General features: G+C 43.5%; 1 protein-coding gene across 1 annotated transcript in view; it reads left to right on the top strand.

The window, feature by feature from the left end:
- LOC308307538 (ATP-binding cassette sub-family C member 4-like) overlaps positions 1-23,761 on the top strand; it is a gene marked incomplete at both ends in the record, with an annotated part of 51,632 nt that overhangs the window by 19,152 nt on the left and 8,719 nt on the right. The window contains 6 exons of the mRNA XM_080752804.1: positions 8,475-8,625; positions 9,260-9,379; positions 9,714-9,824; positions 9,948-10,048; positions 13,626-13,817; positions 19,351-19,506. Coding sequence (XP_080608930.1) covers positions 8,475-8,625; positions 9,260-9,379; positions 9,714-9,824; positions 9,948-10,048; positions 13,626-13,817; positions 19,351-19,506 — 831 coding nt within the window. The remainder of the gene's footprint in view (positions 1-8,474; positions 8,626-9,259; positions 9,380-9,713; positions 9,825-9,947; positions 10,049-13,625; positions 13,818-19,350; positions 19,507-23,761) is intronic.

The following is a 23,761-nucleotide window of genomic DNA, read 5'->3' on the forward strand; positions in this document are numbered from 1 at the left end:
GGGCGATCTCTGGAGTGGCGAGGAGGAAGGAGGAGAAGAAGTGTGAGCAGCAGGCGTGTGATGTGTTTGCAGGAGTAGAGAGAGAGAGAGAGAGAGAGAAGCATGGAATAGGGGGAGGGGGACAGGTTAGTGGAAACAGATACAGAGCGGGTGGGGTTTGGGGGACTTGCCCCTCTCGCCACCATTCACCTCCTGCTCTACAGTGTTACAGGTCTGGTAGCCAAGGGCCACCCTGACACATAGGCAGTTCGGGTTACCAAATGCCACCGTGCCACCGCGACAATCATCTCCCACGAAAGCCCGCGGAGAGAGGAGCCAGCTCATGCACCTAGCGCCACAAAGAAGGGAATGTTCGCCGCACAATTCGAGGTAGAGGAGCAGGCGTGGCTCCTTGGTTAGGGCCAAAGAATGGAACAAAGCAGTGCTGAAAATGAATCCCCCGTCCACAATGCCTGAGTGATGTTTGTGGCAGATACCCATCTCACAGGAGACAAAAGCCATCTTAAATGCTGAAAGCACAAAAGATCATACCCACAAAAGGTTTTTGTCCACTATAGTTCCCCCCCCATTTTGATAATAAGGTGAATAATGGGGAAAGTAAAATAATAACGTTGCGGAAGGCCTGTAGGTCCAACTGAATACCAGCGAAAGCATACTAGGTCATAACAAAAAAGAGGCTTGTGTTGCACATGTGTATGGTACATGCTGCATTGTATACATTACGTACATCGGCCTATCTGTTCCCTCACATTTCAAGTGTTTTTCTGGAGAGGCTAACTTTATTCTTCAAGTTGCAGCATTATTTTGAGCACGGCAAAGCGCTTCCGTATCGCAGCGAGAAACAATATTTAAGAAACTAGAACAGCACTTGAACAAACTGTTCCAATCAGATGTGCTGCACGATAACCACATTGTGTACGCCGTGCAAAATGTGCAATAGAAAATGGGAGTTGATTGTGCCGGGGGACAAAGGTGGCATCGTTTGGACAAAGTACTTTTGTTTGGGGCTTCTGTCTGCTCTTGTTTGCAGGTGTCTTTCATGCAGCACCCTTTAATTCTTTCAGGAAGGGAGATTTTCAGCTCTCTTTTTATCATAGCATTAGCCAGAGAGAAAAGCTACTGATCCTGGCCATTGTTGCTCTTTAGCAGAGGGACATTTCCCCACAGTCATTGTTTAAATGGTTGTCAGGAGGGAATAAAGTGAAACTTCATAAACAATGCCCTAACTGGTTTATCTCTCTCTCTATGGGGAGAGGCTGCCTCTGTGTGGGGATTTGCACCAGAGCACGGCCCTTTATGGTGGAGTAAGCACTTCACTGCACTCAGCACTCCACCCATACACGCCCAAACAAGGGGATTCCCCCAAGCAGGGCGAACCTGCTTGCCATCCCCAGTGCTCTATTTTATTTTTTGTATTTTTTCCACAGGTCTCATTTAGTGGCAATTTAGTATATTGAAGGAAAAAAAGTGCCCTTTTCTCTCACCCCTTTATGGATTGGGGGGACAAAGACAGAAATGTCAATTAAAAACACCTCAGGGTTCAGGGACGGACAGCCTTTGTGCGGACTTGACCTTTAAATCCTGGGTTTGCCTCTGTTTTCACAGAGGGGGCAGAGGAGGGCAGGACAATAAGGGGGTCTACGGGGGCCTTTCAGTGGAGGATTCCTTGTGAAGGCTCTTGACCAAGTCACACCTCTAACTGTGGGGTCCATGGCTGTATTCATTGGTCTTCTCAGCCATCCATTCAAATTGAGTTTGTCAGTATCATTGTGCTAAAACACCAGCTACACTTGAACAATGACAACTTGCATTTTTGAATAATAAAAAAAAAGAAAAGCGATTGTATTAGGATTAAGTCTAGTTGCGGATTAATTTCCAACGCTCAAGTTTGGAGTAATTAAATCAGCCTGACTCTGACTTTACATTTTAGTAGGACGTATGCCTGTTATCAGTAATATTAGTGGCTTTATGATCATATTAACAGTGAGAACTTTGCTGTGTTGGTTGGCTCTGTGTCATGATAAATTACTGCTGTAGACCCCATGGTTGTCTGGAGGACGAGGTGTGTGTGCATGTGCGTGCGCGCGTGTGTCCTAATACTGAAGACTCGAGCCCAGAGAAAGCATTGAAGACACACAGGGAGCAAAGATGGCCTATTGTTTGAAAACACTGGCGGGTGGATCGTTGTGTGAGTGTATATTGTGGCACATTGTGTGTCAGGCTTTCTGTGGCTTTGTGGGATATGAGAATTGCTGACGTAACCCGTGTGCGCTGTAGGATGGGATTTCACCGGCTTTCTCTGGTGCTTTTTACCAAGCGGGTGACAGAGGGAGGGAGGAATGCACTGGCTCCAGGCGTCGCGCATACCAGGTTTGTCCGAGGAACACAGGAGACACAGGGCCCGGTATAGAAATATATATTATGCCCGTAAATTCCCCCTCTGAACATTGTTACCTGACAACGGCCATTGTCTTCGTGCGTGCGGTGGAAAAACACAACGGTGACACGGAAAGGTGAGAGGCCGAGGAGGGGTGACCTAGCCTAAGTATTTTTTGGGTTGTACTGGTTCACTGTGTATTAAAGAGTGAGAAGAACATCAAATAACACCCCCCCTCCTCCCCCCTTCTCCACTGATTTATGTTTTTTGTTTACACAGCGTATGAATCTGATCTCCCAGCAATACCGCACATGGTCATTTGATGGCGGGCATTGGCCAGAAAAGGCGCTATCATGCAAAGGAAGGAGCCAGAGAGTGTTACTTTAACTCCCCAGAGTGTTAAGAACACTCTCTGGAGTCAAATCAACAGTGTGGACCTTTACTGTGTGTGTGGTTTTCCGCTGTGCTGCGGTCTGGCACCTCACCTGTCCTGAGTCAGACACTACAGGAGAGGCCACTTGGTTCTAGTGAGCCTGGAAAACGTACACAATAGATTTACGCTAATCTAGGAGCCATACCACGTCAATATGATGACGATGAATAATGAATTCTGTATTTTGTGGGAGTGACTCTTGCATTTGTGACCTACAGGATTTTGTTTTGTTTTTCCACCTACAGCAGCGGTTCCCAATCTTTTTAGCTTGTGACCCAAAAGATTTATCACGTTTGCCGTTTTAATTAACAAAGGTTTTTTTTTAATGTTTTGAAATAATGGTAATTAAAAACAAAATGTAGTGTCCACGACCCACAAATAAGTCCCGACCCAGTGCTTGGGAACCAGTGACCTACAGCACAATGCCAAATGTTTTTTGTTTTTTCTCTCTCTAACTTTGTAGAGAGACAGAGGAGGGATGCGAGGCTCTGCCGAGTACTGGACAGTTGCTTTTTTTGGGTGGACAGTCTGGACACTAGTGATTTATAGGGTAGAGAGAGAGAGAGAGAGAGAGAGAGAGAGACTGCATTTCAAAGCCTTTCTCTTATTTCCAAAATGGAGGGTTGGGGGGGGGCCGGGGGTTGGAAATCAGCAGCTTGACTGAGCCCAAATAAGTGACTTCTTTTACCTTTTCACCGCGGCACAAAAGCCTAATCCCGCGACTACTTGAACCACCAATGTAGACAGCGCCCGAGACCACCGCAGTATGTGTCAGCCCCTCCTCAGCGCACACAAAACACATTGACTGCAGCTTTATGAAGTGAAAACGGCCCCCGAAAGGGAAAATGTGGAGGAGGCGTCCACCGTCGTTTTCTCCCCAAAAGAAAAGGCCACCGCATCTGGACATTTAATGCTAAAATAAAGCCCAGAGGCGTTGAGCAGAATGGGATCGGGTCACTCCTATTGTTCCAGAGCCCAAGTGGAACGGCCCCTGTTTTTGTTTCAGTGCCACTGACCCCTGCAAGTCATTGTGCCACAACACTGTCAGACAAAAGTGTGTGAGTGAGAAAAATTCCAGCGATGACAGCATGGGCTTCTTTACTTTTTTAACCTGTCCTCCCTTCATTTTTGTTTGTTTTATTTTTTTTCCCTCGCAGTGGCCGCTATACGGTTGGGATCCGGAACCTGGATCCAACATTGAGGAACCCGGAAATCAGTTCCATCACATTCGGAACCGTTTCCGGAACCGTTTTTTTTTATCCCACTGTCAGTCAGAGCTGGCATGTGGATTCACATCTGCTATACAATGGACCAATCCCCAATCACATACACACCCATTGTAACAGTTACAATGGGTGTGTATGTGATTGGGGATTGGTCCATTGCAATACCAGTGGTTCTCAAACCTTTTAATTTCAAGGACGTATAACTCTTGAGAGTTCCATGTTGTACACTCTCAAGAGTTATAGACCGGTTAGGGTCCATTTGGAACCCCCTATAGGAATCGTTAAAGGGAACCCTTAAGGAATCAGACCGTTAAGAGGGATGCTTTAACCAGTGAAAAATAGCATGCAAGCTTGTAGATCTGCTATTTTTGAAAAAGTCGTGAAAATGTGTGCAAATCTTTGAATATATGTATTTTCAAAGCGAACGTTTGTAACTCAAATTTTGCTTCTGGGTGGTCCCTGGTTCTAGATATTTTGAGATGCGGGTCCGTGGCCAAATAAATATCATTTTGGGGGTCCTTCACATGAAAAGGTTTGAGAACCACTGACATAGTAGTCTCTCAAGAGCAGACCAACTGAGCTCCAGTTGAAGTGAAAAGGACCTTTTCTTTGACGATGGCTGGCCAGAATGCTGACATAGAAACATAGGTTTTTCAAAAAATCTTAGAAGGATTCAAAAGACACTTATAGAATCGGGTCAAAATTCTAATTTTCACGATTTCTCAAAAATAGCAGATCTACAAGCTCGCAGTAGATCTGTGAGCTTGTATATCTGCTATTTTTCAATAGTTAAAGCATAAAATAACGATACACAATAATGTGTACCCGTTCTAAATGGGTTAAGGAACCGTAATCGTTAATATCATAAAGGTTCCCAACCCTAATTATTGTGCCACACTGTCAGACAAAAGTGTGGAGTGAGAGAATTCCAGCGATGACAGCAAGGGCCTCTTTACTTTTCAACCTGTGGCAGTATCCCTTGGAAAAACATCGCACACCAATCTGTAAATAGAAGGAGGATGAGAAAAGAGGGCTTGTAAAGAAACAAGTCTGATTCCCTGTGTCCAGAGGGATGTTTAATTAAAGGGAAGTGTTTATACTCTCCACTGTGGAACAACAGTGGCTATCTGCGTTGAACACAAATATGGCAATTAACTTCAATTTTCTGAATTTATTTGGACATCAAAGGCCCCGATGGTATCGCACAGAAAATAAAGCAATTAGGGTCAGCAAGAGATCTGAATGGCCCTTTGGAACGCGGCAGTGTGCCCAGTTAGCCTGAATGACTGAATCACATGCGTGCAAAGGGCTTTCTTTTCCTCGCTAAAGAGCAATTAGAGGTAATACTTTATTTAAACTGTTTGTATACAAAAGCTTTTTATCCACTTTTATGTGCAGTCGGCTGTGACCTGGGGAGTTGTCTGTTCCTGTGTGGCGATGTGGATATGAAGCCGAGGGGTGGTGTTGGGCGCGTCGTGGGGATGAACAGGAGCAGGAGGGGAGGGGGGTTTTGGTTGGATCGCTACTTATCGGACTCATCTGTGTGTAGTGTGGGTGGGGGGCTTGGTGTTCTCTGATACTGACATGATAAGCGGGCAGACCAGGCAAATGGATCACATCAAACGGGGGGGGGGGAGGCCTTGGCGGCAGTCGGCCCTGGGGGACCAGGAGGAGGCAGCACTCCTATCTAATGGTTCCTGTGTTCCTCCCCCCTTCCCCTTAGATGACCCCTCCTCGCTGTTAGTTCACTCTGGCCCTGACCCTGGCACCCTCGGCTCCACGGACGACTAGTCTGGGACGGAGCTGGAAATAGAATTAACCGAGCTGAGTACAGTACAGCAAGTCAACGTACTGTACATATGCACATCGAGTGAAAGAAACCCTGGCATGATTCTAACAAGGAGGAAAGTAAATGCATGTTAGGTTAATGTCTGAACCCGACTGGGCGAGATTGGATAACATGCGAGAGTAATAGCCTGCGTGCCGCCATCTCACTCTGCCCGGTAGCCTTCCATCAAGGCTAAGATTGAAACTTATGTACTGTGAAATTCTCAGGATCAGTTGTGCTCAGTAGCTTCCACTCCCTGCTTGATTGTGCCGGCTCCACTTGCGGAGATGGTTAGACTAGTAATACCCTCTTATCTGAACCTTAAATGGAATTGAGTGGCTTTTCATCATAAAACTACATTGAAAGTGATCATGCTTTAAATGTGCGCTTAAGCGACCGATAACATCCATAATTAAGGTGCTAAATTAAATTTTCATCTCTGCGGGCTGGTCTGAGACCAGTGAAGGTGGCAGCAGACGCAGTTTGATCCTAATCTCGCATCTCTTAGGAGTCATCTCTTAGGTTGTCTCTAATTTCAGGGTGTGAGGTTTCAATTTGATCACCTGTCAATCGAATATGAGACTGTGCAACACTGTATATCTTTTTTTAGTTTGAAGTGCTCTCACACAGATTTATCATATCAGTTTAAGCACTTCTGAAAAGTTCAATTAGATTGTTTTCCGATATCGCTGCAGGTGCACGAACACTTGGTGATTTCCCCCCAATGAGATTTCTTTTAAACTGCACCGCGACAGTCATAGTTTTTCTTTCTTTTTTTAGATGGAACACACGCAGCCCATTCACACACAACAACCGTACACGAATAATGAGTGATACTTTTATTTTCCTCCGCTTACTGGTCGGGTTGCAGCCGTAACAATGTTTTGGTGTCGTCCGACTCATTGCCCTCGCTCCCGTTTAAGGCATCAGATTTCACGCGGCCAGTGGTCTAGATGTGTCAGGTGGCCATTAACAAGAGTGACGAGTCATTGTGTTGTTGTTGTGAGGTCTGTGCGGTTTGGGGTTGTGCTGTATCAGTACCTCCACGGCACTGTGGTTCCCAGAGCCCTCTCTGCCAGTCACTGTGACCAGGCCCAGTGGTGGCAAAGGTACTCAAATGTTTTACTTGAGTAAAAGTGTCAATACTGCAATGTAGAAGTCTGGAATTCAAAATGTACTTGAGTAAAAGTACTAAAGTATTGGCATCAAAATGTACTTGGAATTACCAAAAGTAAAAGCACAACATGTTTGAAAATCGCAGATCTACAAGCTCACAACGCGTCGCGATAGCCAAGGTATAAAATAGGCAAAAAGTGGTTAATGTATGTTTTATAAGATTATTTATATCTGCAAAGTAACTAGTAACTAAAGTTTTCAAATAATTGTAGTAGAGTGAAAGTACAATATTTGCATCCGAGATTTAGTGGAGTAGAAGTTAAAGTATTGTAAATTGGGAAATCCTCAAGTAAAGTACAAATACCTCAATGTTGTAAGTACAAATGTACTTATTTACTTTACACAACTGACCATGCCTGGTTGGCTGGCTGGCTGGCCTCACTCTTCCAGGGAGGCTTATTATAGGCCAGAGGTGTTGAAGGGAATGCCCACGGGAGCGCGGGGATACGAGCCGCAGAGAGTGGCCAAGTGGTAAGTTCTCACCTGCTGCTAAGTGAGAATTAGCGCGGTGCCCTCTTTCCTTTCACACGGCAGAGTCACACAACCTCTGTCCCACAGCCTTTACTCAGAACCCGCTGTATGGGAGCCCAGGAACCCACACAATAACAACCCGGCAGAGTTTCTCACAGGATCAGGAAACGGGGACTCAGTGCAGGGCCTCGGCGGTAGCCCACATTGCAGCAGCGGGGATTTTTTGACTCAGCTGTTTGTTAGGTTTCTGCTGGTTACCGGCGTTGCCAGCTCTCGTGAGAGAAATGAGCCAACCCGCCTCCAAAAGCAAGCATCTTGCGAGAGAGATAAGACAAATCTCACCTCCAAAAACATAAACAGCCATATATTCCTAATACAAAAATATTAGCTGCATATCTCTTTGTACTAGGTCTATAATAATGTGTGTTTTGGTTATTTATTATAACGTTAAACACTACACACAATCACACATACTTTAGCCAGGGCCTGATACGTAGAGACACCAGACTGATTCTGTCACTCAATGTGATTCACACTTCCCCAAACCTATGGGGAACCAGGTTCAAGTTTATTGTCACATATATCCATACAAGTACAGATACAATGAAATGCTTGTGCTAAGAGCACTCTCAGCCTTATTACAGAAAGACATAGTCACAAATACCAGTGAAAGACCAGTGAATTATAGTATCTACATCAAAGAAAGATTGTCTTGTTGGATTTGCCAAAGAAGCCACTGTGTTCTTAAAACAAGCCCAAAAAACCTGCAACATGGCAACACTACTGGTTACACTCATACTCACACACACACACACACACACACACACACACACACACACACACACACACACACACACACACACATACACACACACACACACACACACACACACACACACACACACACACACACACACAGACACACACACCTCTAACCCTTCTTGTGTTGCCTGTGTATTCCAGGTGTTCCTCCAGATTTTGGGGGTAATAGCCGTAGCGGTCGCTGTCATCCCCTGGATCCTAATCCCTGTGGTCCCCTTGCTCGTCGCCTTCCTGTTCTTGCGCCGCTACTTCCTGCAGACCTCCAGAGACGTCAAGCGCTTGGAGTCCACTAGTAGGTGCTTTTTTTTTCTCCTTTTTTCCTGCAGGGGACATGCCCATTTGTGGTGGGGGGATAAAGGCAGAGCACGGGAATGCTAATAGACCATTGAAGAAAGCCTCGGTCATTAGCATAAAGGCTAAAGGTGGTGATGGCCCATGACTTGCCCACACACAGTTTCCTGAAGGGCTGGGAGTTCATGACATCACGTACAATGGGGGAAAATGCCCAAGTGGGTCTAGTTCATCCTCCTTATTCTGGGCGGAGAGCCCAAATGCACAGGGGAGGACAGGTTCCATCATCTTCAAGAACAAAAGTTCTATTAAATGGCTCCCAGAAAACATTGAGGCTTTTGTTTTTCGCCTTTGTAAACCTACCAAATCCAAACAAAGGACCTCTCAATGGCAACGCTTTCTTTTTGTACAAGATGTTTTTGGTATTGGGGGCATTTTCAGTGTTTGTACAATATTGTTATCATGAAAACATGTGTGTGTTCAGCAAAAACAGCTTTTGTTGGGCTGATATTTTAAGAAAGGAGACAAATGAGAAAACCTAATTATTTATGTTCTTTTTGAGAAATCCAGATATACTGAATGAATGGCTAATTGTGCAGTTCTTATCCTTCACACAGTGTAATTCTGTTCTATAGCGCGGAGTCCAGTGTTCTCCCACCTCTCCTCTTCACTCCAAGGCCTGTGGACCATCCGTGCCTTCAAAGCTCAACAAAGGTTCCAAGAAATGTTTGATGCATGCCAAGATCTCCACACAGGTTAAAAGACATTACGCTTAAGTTTAAGGGCTCACATATTTAAGCCTTATTTATGCTCAGTTGCCAGCCAGTGTGATACTGAAAATAGACGAGAACAGGTTCTTGTGAGCTTGTAGATCTGCTCTTTTCTTTTGTGTATCGGCTATTTTGTGTGACACCCGTGTGCAACTTGCACGACACCTGCATGCAACAAGTATAACTCAGGCTTAAGGCTCTTGAATTTCTCCATTCACAGAAACACTGCCTTGCTTTTGCCCTTAGTAATGACATCAGTGTCTGGTCTGTAAACAGTCTCCGTGAAACATAAGCTGTGTGCTTGCTTTGTTTGTGACAGAGGCCTGGTTCTTATTTTTGACCACTTCGCGTTGGTTTGCTGTCCGTCTTGATGGGATCTGCTCCGTGTTTGTCACCATCACTGTGTTTGGCTGCCTTTACCTCAGGGATGGTACTGTTTGATGAGAAATGCACTCTCTTATATGTATTGACCTTTTGGCAATGATGTTTTGGTAGTTGAACGCATACAGTAAATGTGTGATTGTGACGGTCCCTGTCTTTTCTGATGTCACAGACATGGAGTCGGGGACTGTGGGCCTTGCTCTGTCCTATGCAGTAACCCTCATGGGCATGTTCCAGTGGGGGGTCCGACAGAGTGCAGAGGTGGAAAACATGGTGAGAACAAACAAACACTTATAGTTATGACAAATGTATACTCAATGTTGTAAAGTAATTAAGTGCATTTACTTATGTACTGTACTTAAAGTTATACCATGTAACCTTTTTTATAAAACAAATCTTAAAATTGTCCTAACTTAAATCGCTAAAGTTTAAGAACACCCACTCCGTTATTTTCAGCTTCTAAAGCCTTCTCTTTATATGTTTTCTATGATCCTGGCCGGGGACTGGATTTCGCGGAAAAATACGTCATCTGCATCATCTGTATACGTTGTGTATACGTTGGCCAATCATATCGCGGATCATACACACATGATACACTACCGGCCAATCACAGCGTATCTGCCGTATCTTCAGGAAGTAGCTTCCCTCAGCTACAGTGTTTACCATGGTGAAGGATTCTTAACCTCTTAATCCCCAAATCCTGGCCAGAAAATTACATTCTACCCCTCCACGGATTCGTATCGTCGTGGTGGTTTGCGGCGCCGCTCCGGTGGTGGTCCGCAACGACTCCGGGCGAAAAACGGCCGAAAAAAGCAATACCGCTACTGACCACTAGTTTAGCAACTTACACAGTATAGCTTTAACACTTTCACAGCCTGCCCAGAATGGCTGTCGGTGGACTAGCCGGAAATTTCTATTATTGTATTATGATCTGAGACAGCCTTCATTTTATAAGACCATCAGCACGATCCCACGTAACGCCATTCTTTTTACCACATCACGATCCCCCGTTGTTTACTCGCCAGCGAATTGGCTTAGCTCTGCATTGGCATATATTGGGGATTTTGGCAGAGGCATCTTCTCCCCCCGTGCGCTTCGCGTGAACGATCCGTGCACATCGAGGTAAGCGAATGTAATCCACTCCGTATGCAGTGCCCATGTCAACTTTTATGATCGAAAACATCACGGACAGATGCTATGCTAACGCCTCCTCCTACAATGAAAGTGAACGGAGGTACGGGCTTTGGCTATAGAGTCTGAAAAGCTACCAGAAGTACTTCCGGTTCAAAGGGTTGAGAGAATAATCCTTTTAGATCAGTTGAAGAAGAGACGGAGAAGAGCTGCCGATCGTTTTCTTTCGATCATTATCACTTATTTCGTTTTTAATGACCTAGTATGGTAAATTACGGTCCGGCTAATTTAAGTACTAAAGAAGTACGGTTTAATCCACATTTAATATTAACCCTTTCCAAGCCACGGGGAGCCACTTAATATTAAAACCGTAATATACCGGACATCTGAGCAAGGATGTCTCAGCCGCGCCGTCTTTTACCGTACTATGTCATTAAAAACGAAATAAATGATTTTTATCCGAAGATCGGCGATCGGAGGAGATGCATCTGCCGAGACCGGCACTCTAAGCCAATGCAGAGGGAGGAATTTGGCTGGTGACTGTGGTGAGAATACAACGGGGTCGGGGATTGCGTGATGTTTATGGGGGATGAAGACCACGTGATATAGCGCTGATGGTCTTGTAAAATGAATGCAGTTCAGATCATAATATAATAATAGAAATTTCACGGCTAATCTACCAACAAGCCATTCTATTTCGGCTGGCGAAGTGTTAAGTGGCTCCCCGTGGCTGAGAAAAAGTTAAGTACAATTTTGAGGTATTTGTACTTTACTAGAGTATTTCCAATTTCCAATACCTTTACTTCTTCTCCACTAGATCTTGGATCCAAATATTGTACTTTTACTCCATTCCATTTATTTTAAATCTTTAGTTTAGTACTTTGTAGATTTGGATTATTATTACAAAACATACATTAATCATTTCAACCAAACCAAAAACAAAACTTCAAAAATTGCTCACAATGCGTCGCATTGCAACACACATTGTGGCTTGTAGATCGGCTATTTTCAAAAGATTTTGATAAATTTGAACACTTCAAATAGGATATTCTGTATAACGAGTACTTTTTATACCAATACTTTTGTACTTTTACTCAAGTACATTGGATTCTGGATTTTACTTGTAAGGGTGCCCTCACACCAAAATACCTATAGTTGAATCCGCCAATGCATTTCAATGAGAATGGAGCGTATTTTGCCAATAGAGGATTTCTGCAAAAAATGCTCCATTCTCATTGAAATGCATTGGCGGATTCCACTCTAGGTATTTTGGAGTGTGGGCACCCTTACAGAGTATTTCTGCATTGCAGTATTGATACTTTTACATGAGTAACAGATGTGAGTACTTTTTCCACCACTGTGTATGCTGCGTTGCTTGTGTCACATAATGGTGTTGCACGTGTAGCACTGCCTCAACCTGATGGCCTCAAAAGTCTAGTATCTCCCTCGGTCTATAGGAATATCCCTTTGGATCAATGGTTAAGATATTGGACTTTAACGCAGGAGACCCGGGTTTGAATCCCGGGCGTTACACTCACAATGCTTTGCAAAAGTCATCTATTTCCGGTGTGCGACAACCGCCAGAGGTCAAGGCCTTGCTGGCTTGTGGTGGACATTTTTGTCAAAATTCTATTTTTGCCACGGACACCAGAAACACACAAATAGCTAGACTCTAGACTTAAATTGCCTTTTCAGGTCTGTGACTCTTGAGAGTACACAAATGGAACCAAATGGACCCAGTAAATCTGTGTCATGAATATTCTGCAGAAAATCTGGAGACTGACATTCAGTAATTGGGTCTTATGATCAAAAGTAAAAAAAAAATCTATGATGATAAATCAGACTTTAGACTGCCATGGATTTGATTGTACAATCAGTTTAACGTATACATTTGACAAATGTTCATCAAAGAATAATGTAGTACGGCATAATCAGCTCACAGCACACACACAGTTTTTGGATGATTGCGACCATAGGTCGCAGTTTACTATCAGAACCGTCTCATGTTGACCGTATCTGTCTGTCTGTATGGGAAACGCTTGTCTTTTTTGTTGATTGACTCTCACGCTCTGACATCACACTGTGATTTCAGGGGAACCAAATCCCTTTTATGCCCATATATGGAGATTACTGTGATGCTGGGGGAACCAAATCGCTTTTATGCCCATATATGGAGATATGGAGATCCCTGTGATGCCAGGGGAACCAAATCCCTTTTATGCCCATATATGGACGTCCCTGATGTCATCAATATCAAGCCCATATCTGTGAATATCTATGGGCACCAGGGGTCTCCATATATGGGTAACTGGTCCGACCAAGACATGGCCCGACCTAGGGTGAGGTCGCTTTTTGCCCTTAGGCATCTTACTAGTTTATTGCGACCGTCAGGTCGCAAGTTACTATGAAATCCTCCACCGGCTGTCCCTCCTTCAGTGAGTCACGTCACATCACACTTTTGGCCGTATTCTTATCTCCGGCACCGCTGCCCCTATCCATGCCAAACTTTACACACACACACACACACACACACACACACACACTCCTTGGCTGGCAAACCACAACCTCCGCCCCTGATTTCTCACATGCCCCTCTTCTAGTGCCACCATGAGGTTGCAGACCTGACGGTCGCTTATCTCCCGATTAGAAAGTGTTACTGGTTTACTTATATATTATTAAGTGTGGTGAATTCATTAAAGAGAGTCCTCGATTTCTGCAGATGACCTCGGTGGAGAGAGTGGTTGAGTACACAGAGTTGGAGAGCGAAGCACCCTGGGAAACGGACAAACAGCCTCCCAGCGACTGGCCCAAGAACGGCTGCATCACCTTCGACCAAGTGGACTTCTCTTACAGTGCCAACGGGCCTCTGGTGCTGAAGAAGCTCAACGCCGTCTTCAGATCCAGAGAGAAGGTTTCTAAACCATATCGTTGTTGTCAGGTGGAAACCTCGTATGTCCAAAACCGTTAGTCTCGCATCGCAAGGCGTTGTGTGCTCCCATGTAGATCTGCTGTTTTCACTAGTTTTGTACGACAGTCTTGTATGATGTTGGAAGAAGGGATTTACTTTATGTAACTTGTTGATACAAGGTTTCCGCTTGGCAGTGACGATATTCAACTGTCTATGGTCGCTGGTTGCGTGCCAGTGTTGATTTGACAGCAAATTTTGATTTGGTTTTAGTCCTAGTCGCGCTGCGACACATTGTGAGTTTGTAGATCGGCTATTTTCGGAGTACCATGCTTAGTTTCTGGATCTCTTCTCTGCCAGTACCTATAGTCCAGTTTTTATTTGTTGATGAAATTGTCAGTATATTTAGTCATAGTTTTTGTCATCATAGCTTATTTTTTTATTTTGTTTTTGTCAGTGAAAAAAGGTAGTCAACAAACATATTTCGTCATAGTTTTAGTCGGCGATATCAACATTGGTTGCGTCCAATCCACTGGTGACTTGCTTTGATATGCGGTTTGTGTGGGGGGGTGTGACGTGCTGCTCTTTTTTAAAAATCTTTTATTTTTCATTATTTTTCAAATCAATTATTGAAGGGACAACATATTGTGCCGGCGACGAATCTCGGCGACTATACCATTTGTGATTCATGGAATACATATCATGTAATTAAGACCGTTCGAGTGGATCCATTTGTTCCCATTTGCATTCTGAGTTACCTGGTGGTGACAACAGTTTATTCACTATAAGAGAGAGGGAGAGGGAGAGGGAGTAGACAGGGATGAGGAGAGGGGAGTAAAAAAGCAGAGAGAGCGGCAGGAAGAGGGAGATGGTTGAGGATGATTGAAATTGTGTTTAATGCAGGGGGTGTATTTTGCATGGCCACGGTTGGCCAGGGCGGCTGATTTCACAATGGATGGGTTGATAAGTGGAGAGGCCCCGGCTCTGACAGCCCATGGGAGGGATCTTCACCGCATGCCGTGGGGCTGAAAGGCTTTGTGCATCCCTGACAGTCCCCCTGAGACCCTTTCACAAGGAAACCTGCACCTACCACTTACAAGATTGTTCTTGCTCCATTCCTCACCGCAAACACATTCATAATAATTATACGTAAAAAAAAAGAAAACACACACACACACACACACACACACACACACACACACACAAACACTACAATTCCACATAGCCTACACCTACAGTATAAGCCCGCAGAGAAATGGCTCGGTCCAAGACACATGACATAACCTAAGCAGAAGGATATTTAATACCAAGATGAAAGATGCAGTTGCTGCTCTGACATTTCCGTATAGATAAACAGTGATTGTGCAATAGGTTTTCCTTTGTAGTCTTTGTCTAAATTGAGAGAGCAATGTCATATTCCATCAGCCCTTCCCATTTCTCATCTTTTCACCAGTGTCGGTGGAAGTAAAAGATGTGGCCGATCTACTGTATGCCTGAACAATGTTGATAGCACAAGAAGTCTGAATATATTACGATGGTATCAAATTCTGTGTTGTAAAGCTTAGTGTTGCTGTTCTTTTTAATGTCACTGGTGTTCATTGAGTGTCTCGTTAACTACTGATATGACGAGAGAGAGAGAGCATCTCCTCTCTGACGAAGGCCATGAAAAGTAGAGCGACCAAAGGCAGCAGCTCAGGATAAAGTCATGAAATGTAACTTTTTTTGTAGTTTTTGGGGGGCTTCTCTGACATCTATTCTACCCAAAAAGCCAGGCATTTGAACACTCAGTATTTTATTTGTGGTCAGGGCATTGCTGAATAACGAGAACTCAAATAGCCCGCCGACAACCCCACCTACCAGAGAAGCAGAGAATTGATTGATTGAATACTTTATTAACCGTTTGCAAAGACAAGCACAGGAAAGTACAGTACAATACAAGGTTAATAGGACTTGTTTCCATTGGGGTCCTTTGTACTCTATTCATCAAAACATTTAACGACAGACAAATATCCAATACTATGCAAAATCATCATTTAAACGAGTAGAATAAAAATAAACAGTTCGGAATTACTCCACCATTTTGTTTATTGCAAGTTTAGTGATATAGTTGTTTATGTACCAGTAAAAGACAGCTAAGGGACCGGAGCGCAGGACGGAATTCGCACAGGACGTAATTCGCACAGGACGTAATTCGCACAGGACGTAATTCATTATTAATTAATTATTATTTAGCCTATATGGAGATCCCTGATACCCAGAGATATGGGCATATTGGTTGGATCAACGGTTCTACAAAAATCAAACCTCGGTTCTAAGTGAAGCGGTGAATTTGTATTCTATGTGTTCTAAATCTATACATTCTGTGATCTATACTTTCTATGTGCTTTAGTTCTAGTTCTGAATGAATGAATGATTTTGTCTGGAGAGCCAAATTGTCATGTGAAGCTTGGCCAATCCTCAATTCTTCATTCTGGTAATGCACGGGACAGACAAAACTAACCAATCACAGCGTGGAGATGCACTGCACAGGTACGGGACACACAAAGCCACACCTTGGAAGCGGCTTTCACCGCTTCAAAAAATATGTTGTACTGTTACGGCAGGAGAATGTACGGGACAGATAAAACCTATGACGTCTGATATCATACATACGATCCCTTTTCTGCCCATATATGGAGATCCCTGACTGTAGAACCAACCGTGTGCTGTGAAACCCCAGACATGCGTCCGTACTTGTCAGTATGTCTCTCAGTCCTTGTCCCCTTTTATGGGCATAATAGGGATTCTATTAGTGTGGTTGCCTTAACAGGGCATCATCTGGGAATCAGGTGTAGAGGTCAGCTCCCAATATGGAGATCTAGATCTGATGATCCAGTCGTCTCCATGTATGAATATGCAGGGTTTGATCTTTGATGAGGTGATGTCACGTGATGTCACAATGTCAACATAATTGAGGCGTTACAGACGTTACAGAAGGACGTACTGACAAGATGTGCCGGTTGTCATAGTTAACTGCGACCTACGGTCGCAAATAAATTGATAAGATTCCTCGGGAATGTCTTAGTTATATAGGCACTGTTGCAATTAGTACTACTGTTTATTTCTTATGATGAAACTAAGAAAGCGCCCAAAGTGTCTGGCAAAAGTGGCCAACTAACATTTGGGTGTGAAAGTAGATTGGGATCAATTTTCGCTTTGCAGGTTGCAGTTCAGGTCTAGAGTGGATACGGAATTAGCTTCCGGGTTTGCGTATCATAGGACCTTTAAACGCTTGTTTTCTGTGATGTGTGATCCAGTCATGCAAGTTTTCATCATGGAGCTTTAGTGGTAAATATAGTTGGAGCAGAGAATTTCAATGTCTCTGGTGCATGAATTTGTTGAAATGTGCTACTTTCGTGGCAGCCCATTTAGGACCATTTATAGACAGGTAGCAGGATCAGGCAAAACAGGGAAAACACAAGGAACGTACCTTGAAGTGATAAATTCAAGAAACACGATAGAGTAATTGATGATTTTAGCAAATCGGAGTAAGGGTGGAAAAAGCTACAGCATGATTGTTAAGTAGCTACAAAATATGGCAGTAGGCAGCCAAGTGTGTTATTTTGTTTGAAATTGAAATGAAACGATAATGGAACCATAATATTGGAGCATTGGCGGAGCCAGGTGGTTTTGTGTCAATAAGTCATACTGTAGTTTCTGGAATCCTAGGGAAAACTAATTAAAACACATGAATGATATCCAGTGGTGGAAAGTAACTAAGTACATTTATCCAATTTGAGGTACTTTTACAGTATTTCCAGTTCTCGATATGTTTACTTCTACTCCACTACATCTCAGAGTCAAATATTGTACTTTTACTCCATTACAATTATTAGAAAACCTTGACTATTTATTTACTATTTACTTAGTAGATTTTGATTATTATTACAAAACCTACATTAAACACCCTATTTAAACTTTTACTATTTTAAAATAGCCAATCTACAAGTTATTTTCAAAAGATTTGTATACATTTGAAAACTTGAAACAGGACATTCTGCATAATGAGTAGCCTACTTTTTGAGCAGAGCTAACCGCTCCTACAGTACGTCTGGCTTTGTGTGTATGTATGTATGAGTATGTCCGTATGAGTACAAGACTAACGTCATAGAAAGTATGCAGAGACCACAGCTGATGTCACAGACAGAACGGCCCATACAAGGAGATATGCAAGTGTGTCTTGTTTGATAGGTGTGATTTTTGAGCGGTGCGAACCACTCAGCACACAGAGAGACCGACATCACCACAGCTGATGTCACGGACAGAACGGCCCATACAAGGAGATATGCATGCACGTGTGTCAGGTTTTTTTTAAATCTATAATTTTTATCCCACAATTTTGTAACCCATTTTTTCACCCAGTGCTAATTGCCTATATAATCCTGGGCTCTGCTCTCCCTCTGCCGTGCCTGGGGAGACAACGGACTGACCTCATGTGTCCTTCTATGCATGAGGAGTCCAGGTTGCTTCTTTTCACCTGACAGTGGAGATTTCCCTGGTTTGGACGTAGCGTGTGGAAGGAACACGTTATTCCAACCAGTTCCTTTCCCCTCCATCAGGTGCCCCGGCTGGCCAGGGGGAGGCATTATTGAGACCAGGATTACGTGCATGTTTTTGTGAGGGTATCAACACTAGGAGACACGGGGAGAACATGCAAACTCCACACAGAAAGGTCCTATCGCCAACCCCACCTAGGGTGTGGGCGCTGATGACGCGGAGGGAGGAACACGCCGCCAGCGCCCACAGCGTCCCCCGACGGGAATCGAACAGGACCTTCTAGCTGTGAGGCGAAGCGCTAACCACTGCGCCACCGTGCCCCCACATGTGTCATGTTTGATACCATGTGAAGTCACTTCACACATGTACGATTTATAGTATTTTAAGTACATTTTGATGCCAATACCTTTGTACTTTGACTCACGTAAATGTTGAATTCCGGACTATCACTGTGGCCTGCCCATAAGTCTGACATCTCATTACTCCGACGGTGGTTAGGTTTAGGCATAGTTTTACTGAGGTCGGGGTTATGGTTAGGTTTAGGCACAGTTTTACTGAGGTTAGGGTTATGGTTAGGGTTGGGTACCGTCGAACTAATGGGACGTTGGAACGATGACACAGCACCCTTTTACTTGTAACATAGTAGCCTACATCTACATTGCAGTATTGATAGTTCTTACTCATCAATGGAGACTTGAGTTCAATAATATTTTTTTGTATTTGTTGCATTCCTAAGACAAAATTTGATTATAGTAAATTTACCACCATTGATTCCGGATGGCGACCCGAATGCATTTGGGTCCCCATCCGGAATCAGTGGGGGTAAATTTCTTGCAATCAAATTTGTGTCTTAGGAATGTGACAAGAAACAAAAAATATTATTGAACACAAGTCTCCATGGCATGAGTATAATCAATATAAAAAAAAGTCAGGGGTGAACTACTCCTTTAAGTACAAAATTATTTTTCCACCTCTGATGATAGCCCATCTCTCTTTAACACAGGTTGGCATCGTAGGACGCACTGGTGCCGGGAAAAGTTCGCTCATCTCTGCCCTCTTTCGGCTGGCAGAGCCTGAGGGCAGAATTGCAGTGGATGGTGTTCTGACGTCGGAGCTCGGTCTTCACACCCTGCGCCAGAAAATGTCCATCATCCCACAGGTATCCTCTTTGAGCTGACACATTTAGACTGCAGTCTCCAGCTGCTCTGTCTTAGCATGTGAAACTGTATACAGTAACCAAAGGCTAGAGCCGGATGCGATGAGCTTAAACTGCCGGGAAAAAAACAGTGTTATCAGAGATGTCTAGGAAGTAAAGCACTCACTTTTAGCCTTGCATTGTGTGTAACGGAGTGCCATACTGCGTCTACTGTAGCATGCAGTGCTATTTGTCTTTCCGCAAACTGGTCAATATCTGCGCTGCAAAGTCGTGAGTATCAATTTAATTCTGAGGGTGTAAAAAATGGTCCTGGAAAGGCTCATTTGAAACAACCCGCGTGAAATGTCAAACTCTGGATTTTTTAGATTGCACTGTAAATCCTTCTTCTTGAAGTATCAACAGTATATCTCTGCCATTCCCCCAGTCACGCTGCATAGTCACTGTCAGATCAACACCATGCAACAGTAACCTCCACGCCTCGGCCTGCTATTTTATATGCCTTAAAAAAAAGAGAGAGAAACGGGTGAGGAGAATTACAGTCGTCACTCAGGGGATTTCTGAAAGTGAGACAAACGGGACGCCTTGAGACAGTTTAACTTTATTTCCGCTTGTTGAAAGTGATACGGCATTAAGAAAATGCCAGCCTGCGGGGTGAGTGTCAGAGGAGAGGAAAGGAGGGGAGAATACTCCCACGGCCTGTAACAGCGAAGAGAGCAGCCTCCCCATCCCTGACAGAGGATTAGCCCTCTCTACCCCCCAAACATGGGAAAGCTGCTTAGGAGAGAACCCCCCCCCACCCCCAGCTCCACCCCCATCCTCAGTGATATAGTCTCCCCTGTATACACCGTCACTTAGCCAAAGTCTTAAACATTTTGTGCAGCCAAAAAAAGAAGGAGAAAAAAAAAGTTTATTAATGCTTTTTCTGTGGCTTTGATACAGTAGGTTTGTGGCTTTTGGCTTCCGATAAAGTTTTAACTCGTGTTTCTTAAGCTTAAGTTTTGTAGATGGTTGTGATGCATGCTTCATGTGATGTTTGCTGTTTGTTTCCCTGCCATGGGGAGAGAGTTACACAAAGTGGCAGGTTGGGGTTGTAGGGGTTGTTATTATTATTATAACTTTGAACACTCCAGCAGCCGCGCCACATAACCAAGCGGTACTGTATTAAGATGATATGGGGTATTACCAGTATTACCAAGAGCAGATTCTCCCTTTTTTTCCGTCTCCCATTTTTCAAAGCTTCTCCCTGTATGAAAAGACATTTCTACAAATATACATTTGGAAACCTTTTTTATTCTCTTGCCTTATCTCGGAAGTGATATTCAGTCAGCCTTGGAAATGGGAAATATCTTTATACAAAAAATGCTTGTTGCCGCACCTTGTGATGTGGAATCTTCAGATTCTGATATGTATTCCATACATTGCCAGTGAGGAGTTTCATTATTTGCCCTCCTACCCGCAGATTTGATTATGATAAAACTTTTATTAGCATGTGACATTAAAAAGGATCCATTTCAGATTCTATTGAATTCTCAGGAATTACTTCTTAGTATAAAAAAAGAGAGAGTGAGAGAGAGAAAAAGAATTCTGTGGCAAACAGGGGGATTCGAATTGTTGGAGCACATAATCGGCCTATGGAAAGCTGTGCTTGAAAGCAGTTTTTCCAACCTAACACTGAATCCTCAATTAAAGTGTGTCACTAGTTTGAATTGGGACTTCAGCTGGCTTAATGACAAGGCAGTCTTCTGGTGACAGAGGGAAAAAGCTCATTGGAAGTAAGGAGGTGGAACATTTTCTAAGGCAAAAGAAACCAGCATGAACGACTGAAAGCTTAATTTCTTCTGTTTCCATGGGATTGGTCGGAAATTGTAAAAGTGTCTGGTCCCATCACGTGAAGGTGTGTTGAGCTGTGTATTTTTCACTGTGACCACACCAGGGGTCATCGCCATGCTGGCTTGTGGTGGACATTTTTGTCAAAATATTTCTTTTGCCACAGACATACAAAACAAGTGGACATTAATATTACCAGAAACACATAACAATCTAGCCCTGAATGAAACATAACAGGTCTGTAACTCTGAGAGTGTGTAAGGGTCCATTTGGTGAGAGTCAGAGTTAAGGGGGGTCCTTGCAAATAAAACATTTGAGAACCACTACTACTAGTTAGACGTCTTCTAATATGCCATAGGATCGCAGGAAATAAGTGTGATACATTCTGAAGAAAACCTGGAGACTTGACATTCAGTAGTGGGGTCTTATGATAAAAATAAGAACATTATAATGGTGTGTAAAAAGGAAAATCTAAAATTTGCCATGGACACATTTGTCCGTGTATGGACATATTGATGACCCCTGAGCTACTTTAAGTCACTAAGTCGGTCAGTTGGTCAGCCAATCTGTCTGTTAGTCCAAAAAGCGCAAACCGAGTGCTGGTTGCACCTTGCAGATAATCACAAATCACATGCTTGTTTAGTTTACACTGCAATGTGGTCACATCCTTGGCTCTTTTTCTATTACCTTTTATTTCTATGACCTACCAAACTTATGACCAAGATGCACTGTAAAAGCATAATTTAACTCGGGAGAATTCACAAAGAATGGATTGCAGCTGCTGATACTACCATCATTTGCAACCTTTATCTGCCCTTTCTCAAGGTCTGATTAACAAAGGATATTGTGCTAATATTATCACAGCATAAACGCGCCCATAATGTTTTGCAGCTGGCTACAATTTACCTGTGTTTTGAGTCGTATTGCAATTATCCATGTGTAAAAGTATAAATGGTGGCTTTGCGCCACACTATTGGTGCTGTGCTAATGCATCTATGACTATGACTGCCACCGAGCAGCTTGTGGAGCTGGTGCCAAGTAAAAGCACTGACAATGCCAGTGTAGTAATCAAAACGGTTAATTTTTATTAGAGCTAATGGACTCAACCATCTGCAATTTGACACTCTTTTGTCCCCCAAAATATTTTACACTACGCTGCCACACGAGTTCCTTGGTTGAGCAGATGGGCTGTGCTGAAACAAAGCATTGTGTGTGTGTGTGTTTATGAGTGTAGTTATGAAGCATTATGAATGAATTATAATGCACTATGAATGTCCTCGTAATGCATTGTGGGTTTCATAGCAAACATTTCTTTCAATTATAGGCTACATCTGGAAATCGGACTATTCATGAACAATGTTACAGACAGTGCTTGAATTGGGCCAGTTCTCACTTTTGCTGACCCACCTGAGCAGCACCTTATCTATCTATCTATCTGTCCAGTCCTATCCTATATTACCAATGGGAGGGCTGACAGGTCGGCGGACCGCAGCCCGTCCCGATTACTCAGACACAACCATTAAACAAGCCTGATGTGCCCAAATATACGCATATCGCATTTGAATCGAGTACAAAAGGACCCCAATGTAAACAAGTGATTGTGCTTTATTGTGGTTTAAATCCTGTTAGCAGACCTTGTATCTGTACCTGTACTGTCCTGACTCACACATAACCATAAACAAACCTGATACGCCCATATACTGTATGGAGATCCTGTTCTCCAGAGCCACAGATCCAGTCGTTATGCCCATATATGTTCATACTGACTTCAAACCTTGACAAGCGTATCGGCAAGGACTCGAGGGAGTATAACGGGTACTGCATAAACGGATGGGGCATGCATTCACAACTTGCAGCGTTCCCGAATAGGAAACTGCCCGTATATATAAACTAGTCCTTGCCCGGGGATCTGCACAGTATATGAGGGGTTAAATGTACTCTCAGAAGTAATGTTGGAGTGCCCGTTGGGCAACTCTTTATGCCCATATATGGTGTTCCATGTTGGAGTGCCCATTGGGCAGAATCTTTATGCCCATATATGGTGTTCTGTGTCCAGGCCAGTCTGTAATGTCAGTACTATGATGTCAGAGTGCAGACGGCGGACGGACAGACAGTACATTCTGTAAATTATTTGTCAGGGGATAACGGGGCACGTTGTGAGCTTGTAAATGGTCTATTTTTGGTGAATGTTCCCCCCAGAATAGGAATGCTGTGGTTTTAAGTAGTTAAACGGCAAGTATAAAAGTTATTTTTGATCTGTAGAAATGGAAACATAAAGTTTCCACGTGACATACTGTATCTTGCAGGGGAGAAAGATTTACTTATTACTAGATTTATGTATTAAATAAACATAAAGTTATTTACAGTGGTGACCTGGGCCAAAAATGTTAGAGAACCATTAACCTAGAGTTTGAGTCCAATGCATTATTAT

Source organism: Nannobrachium achirus (genome assembly GCF_963921795.1).
Source record: "Nannobrachium achirus genome assembly, chromosome: 22".
NCBI lineage: Eukaryota > Metazoa > Chordata > Actinopteri > Myctophiformes > Myctophidae > Nannobrachium > Nannobrachium achirus.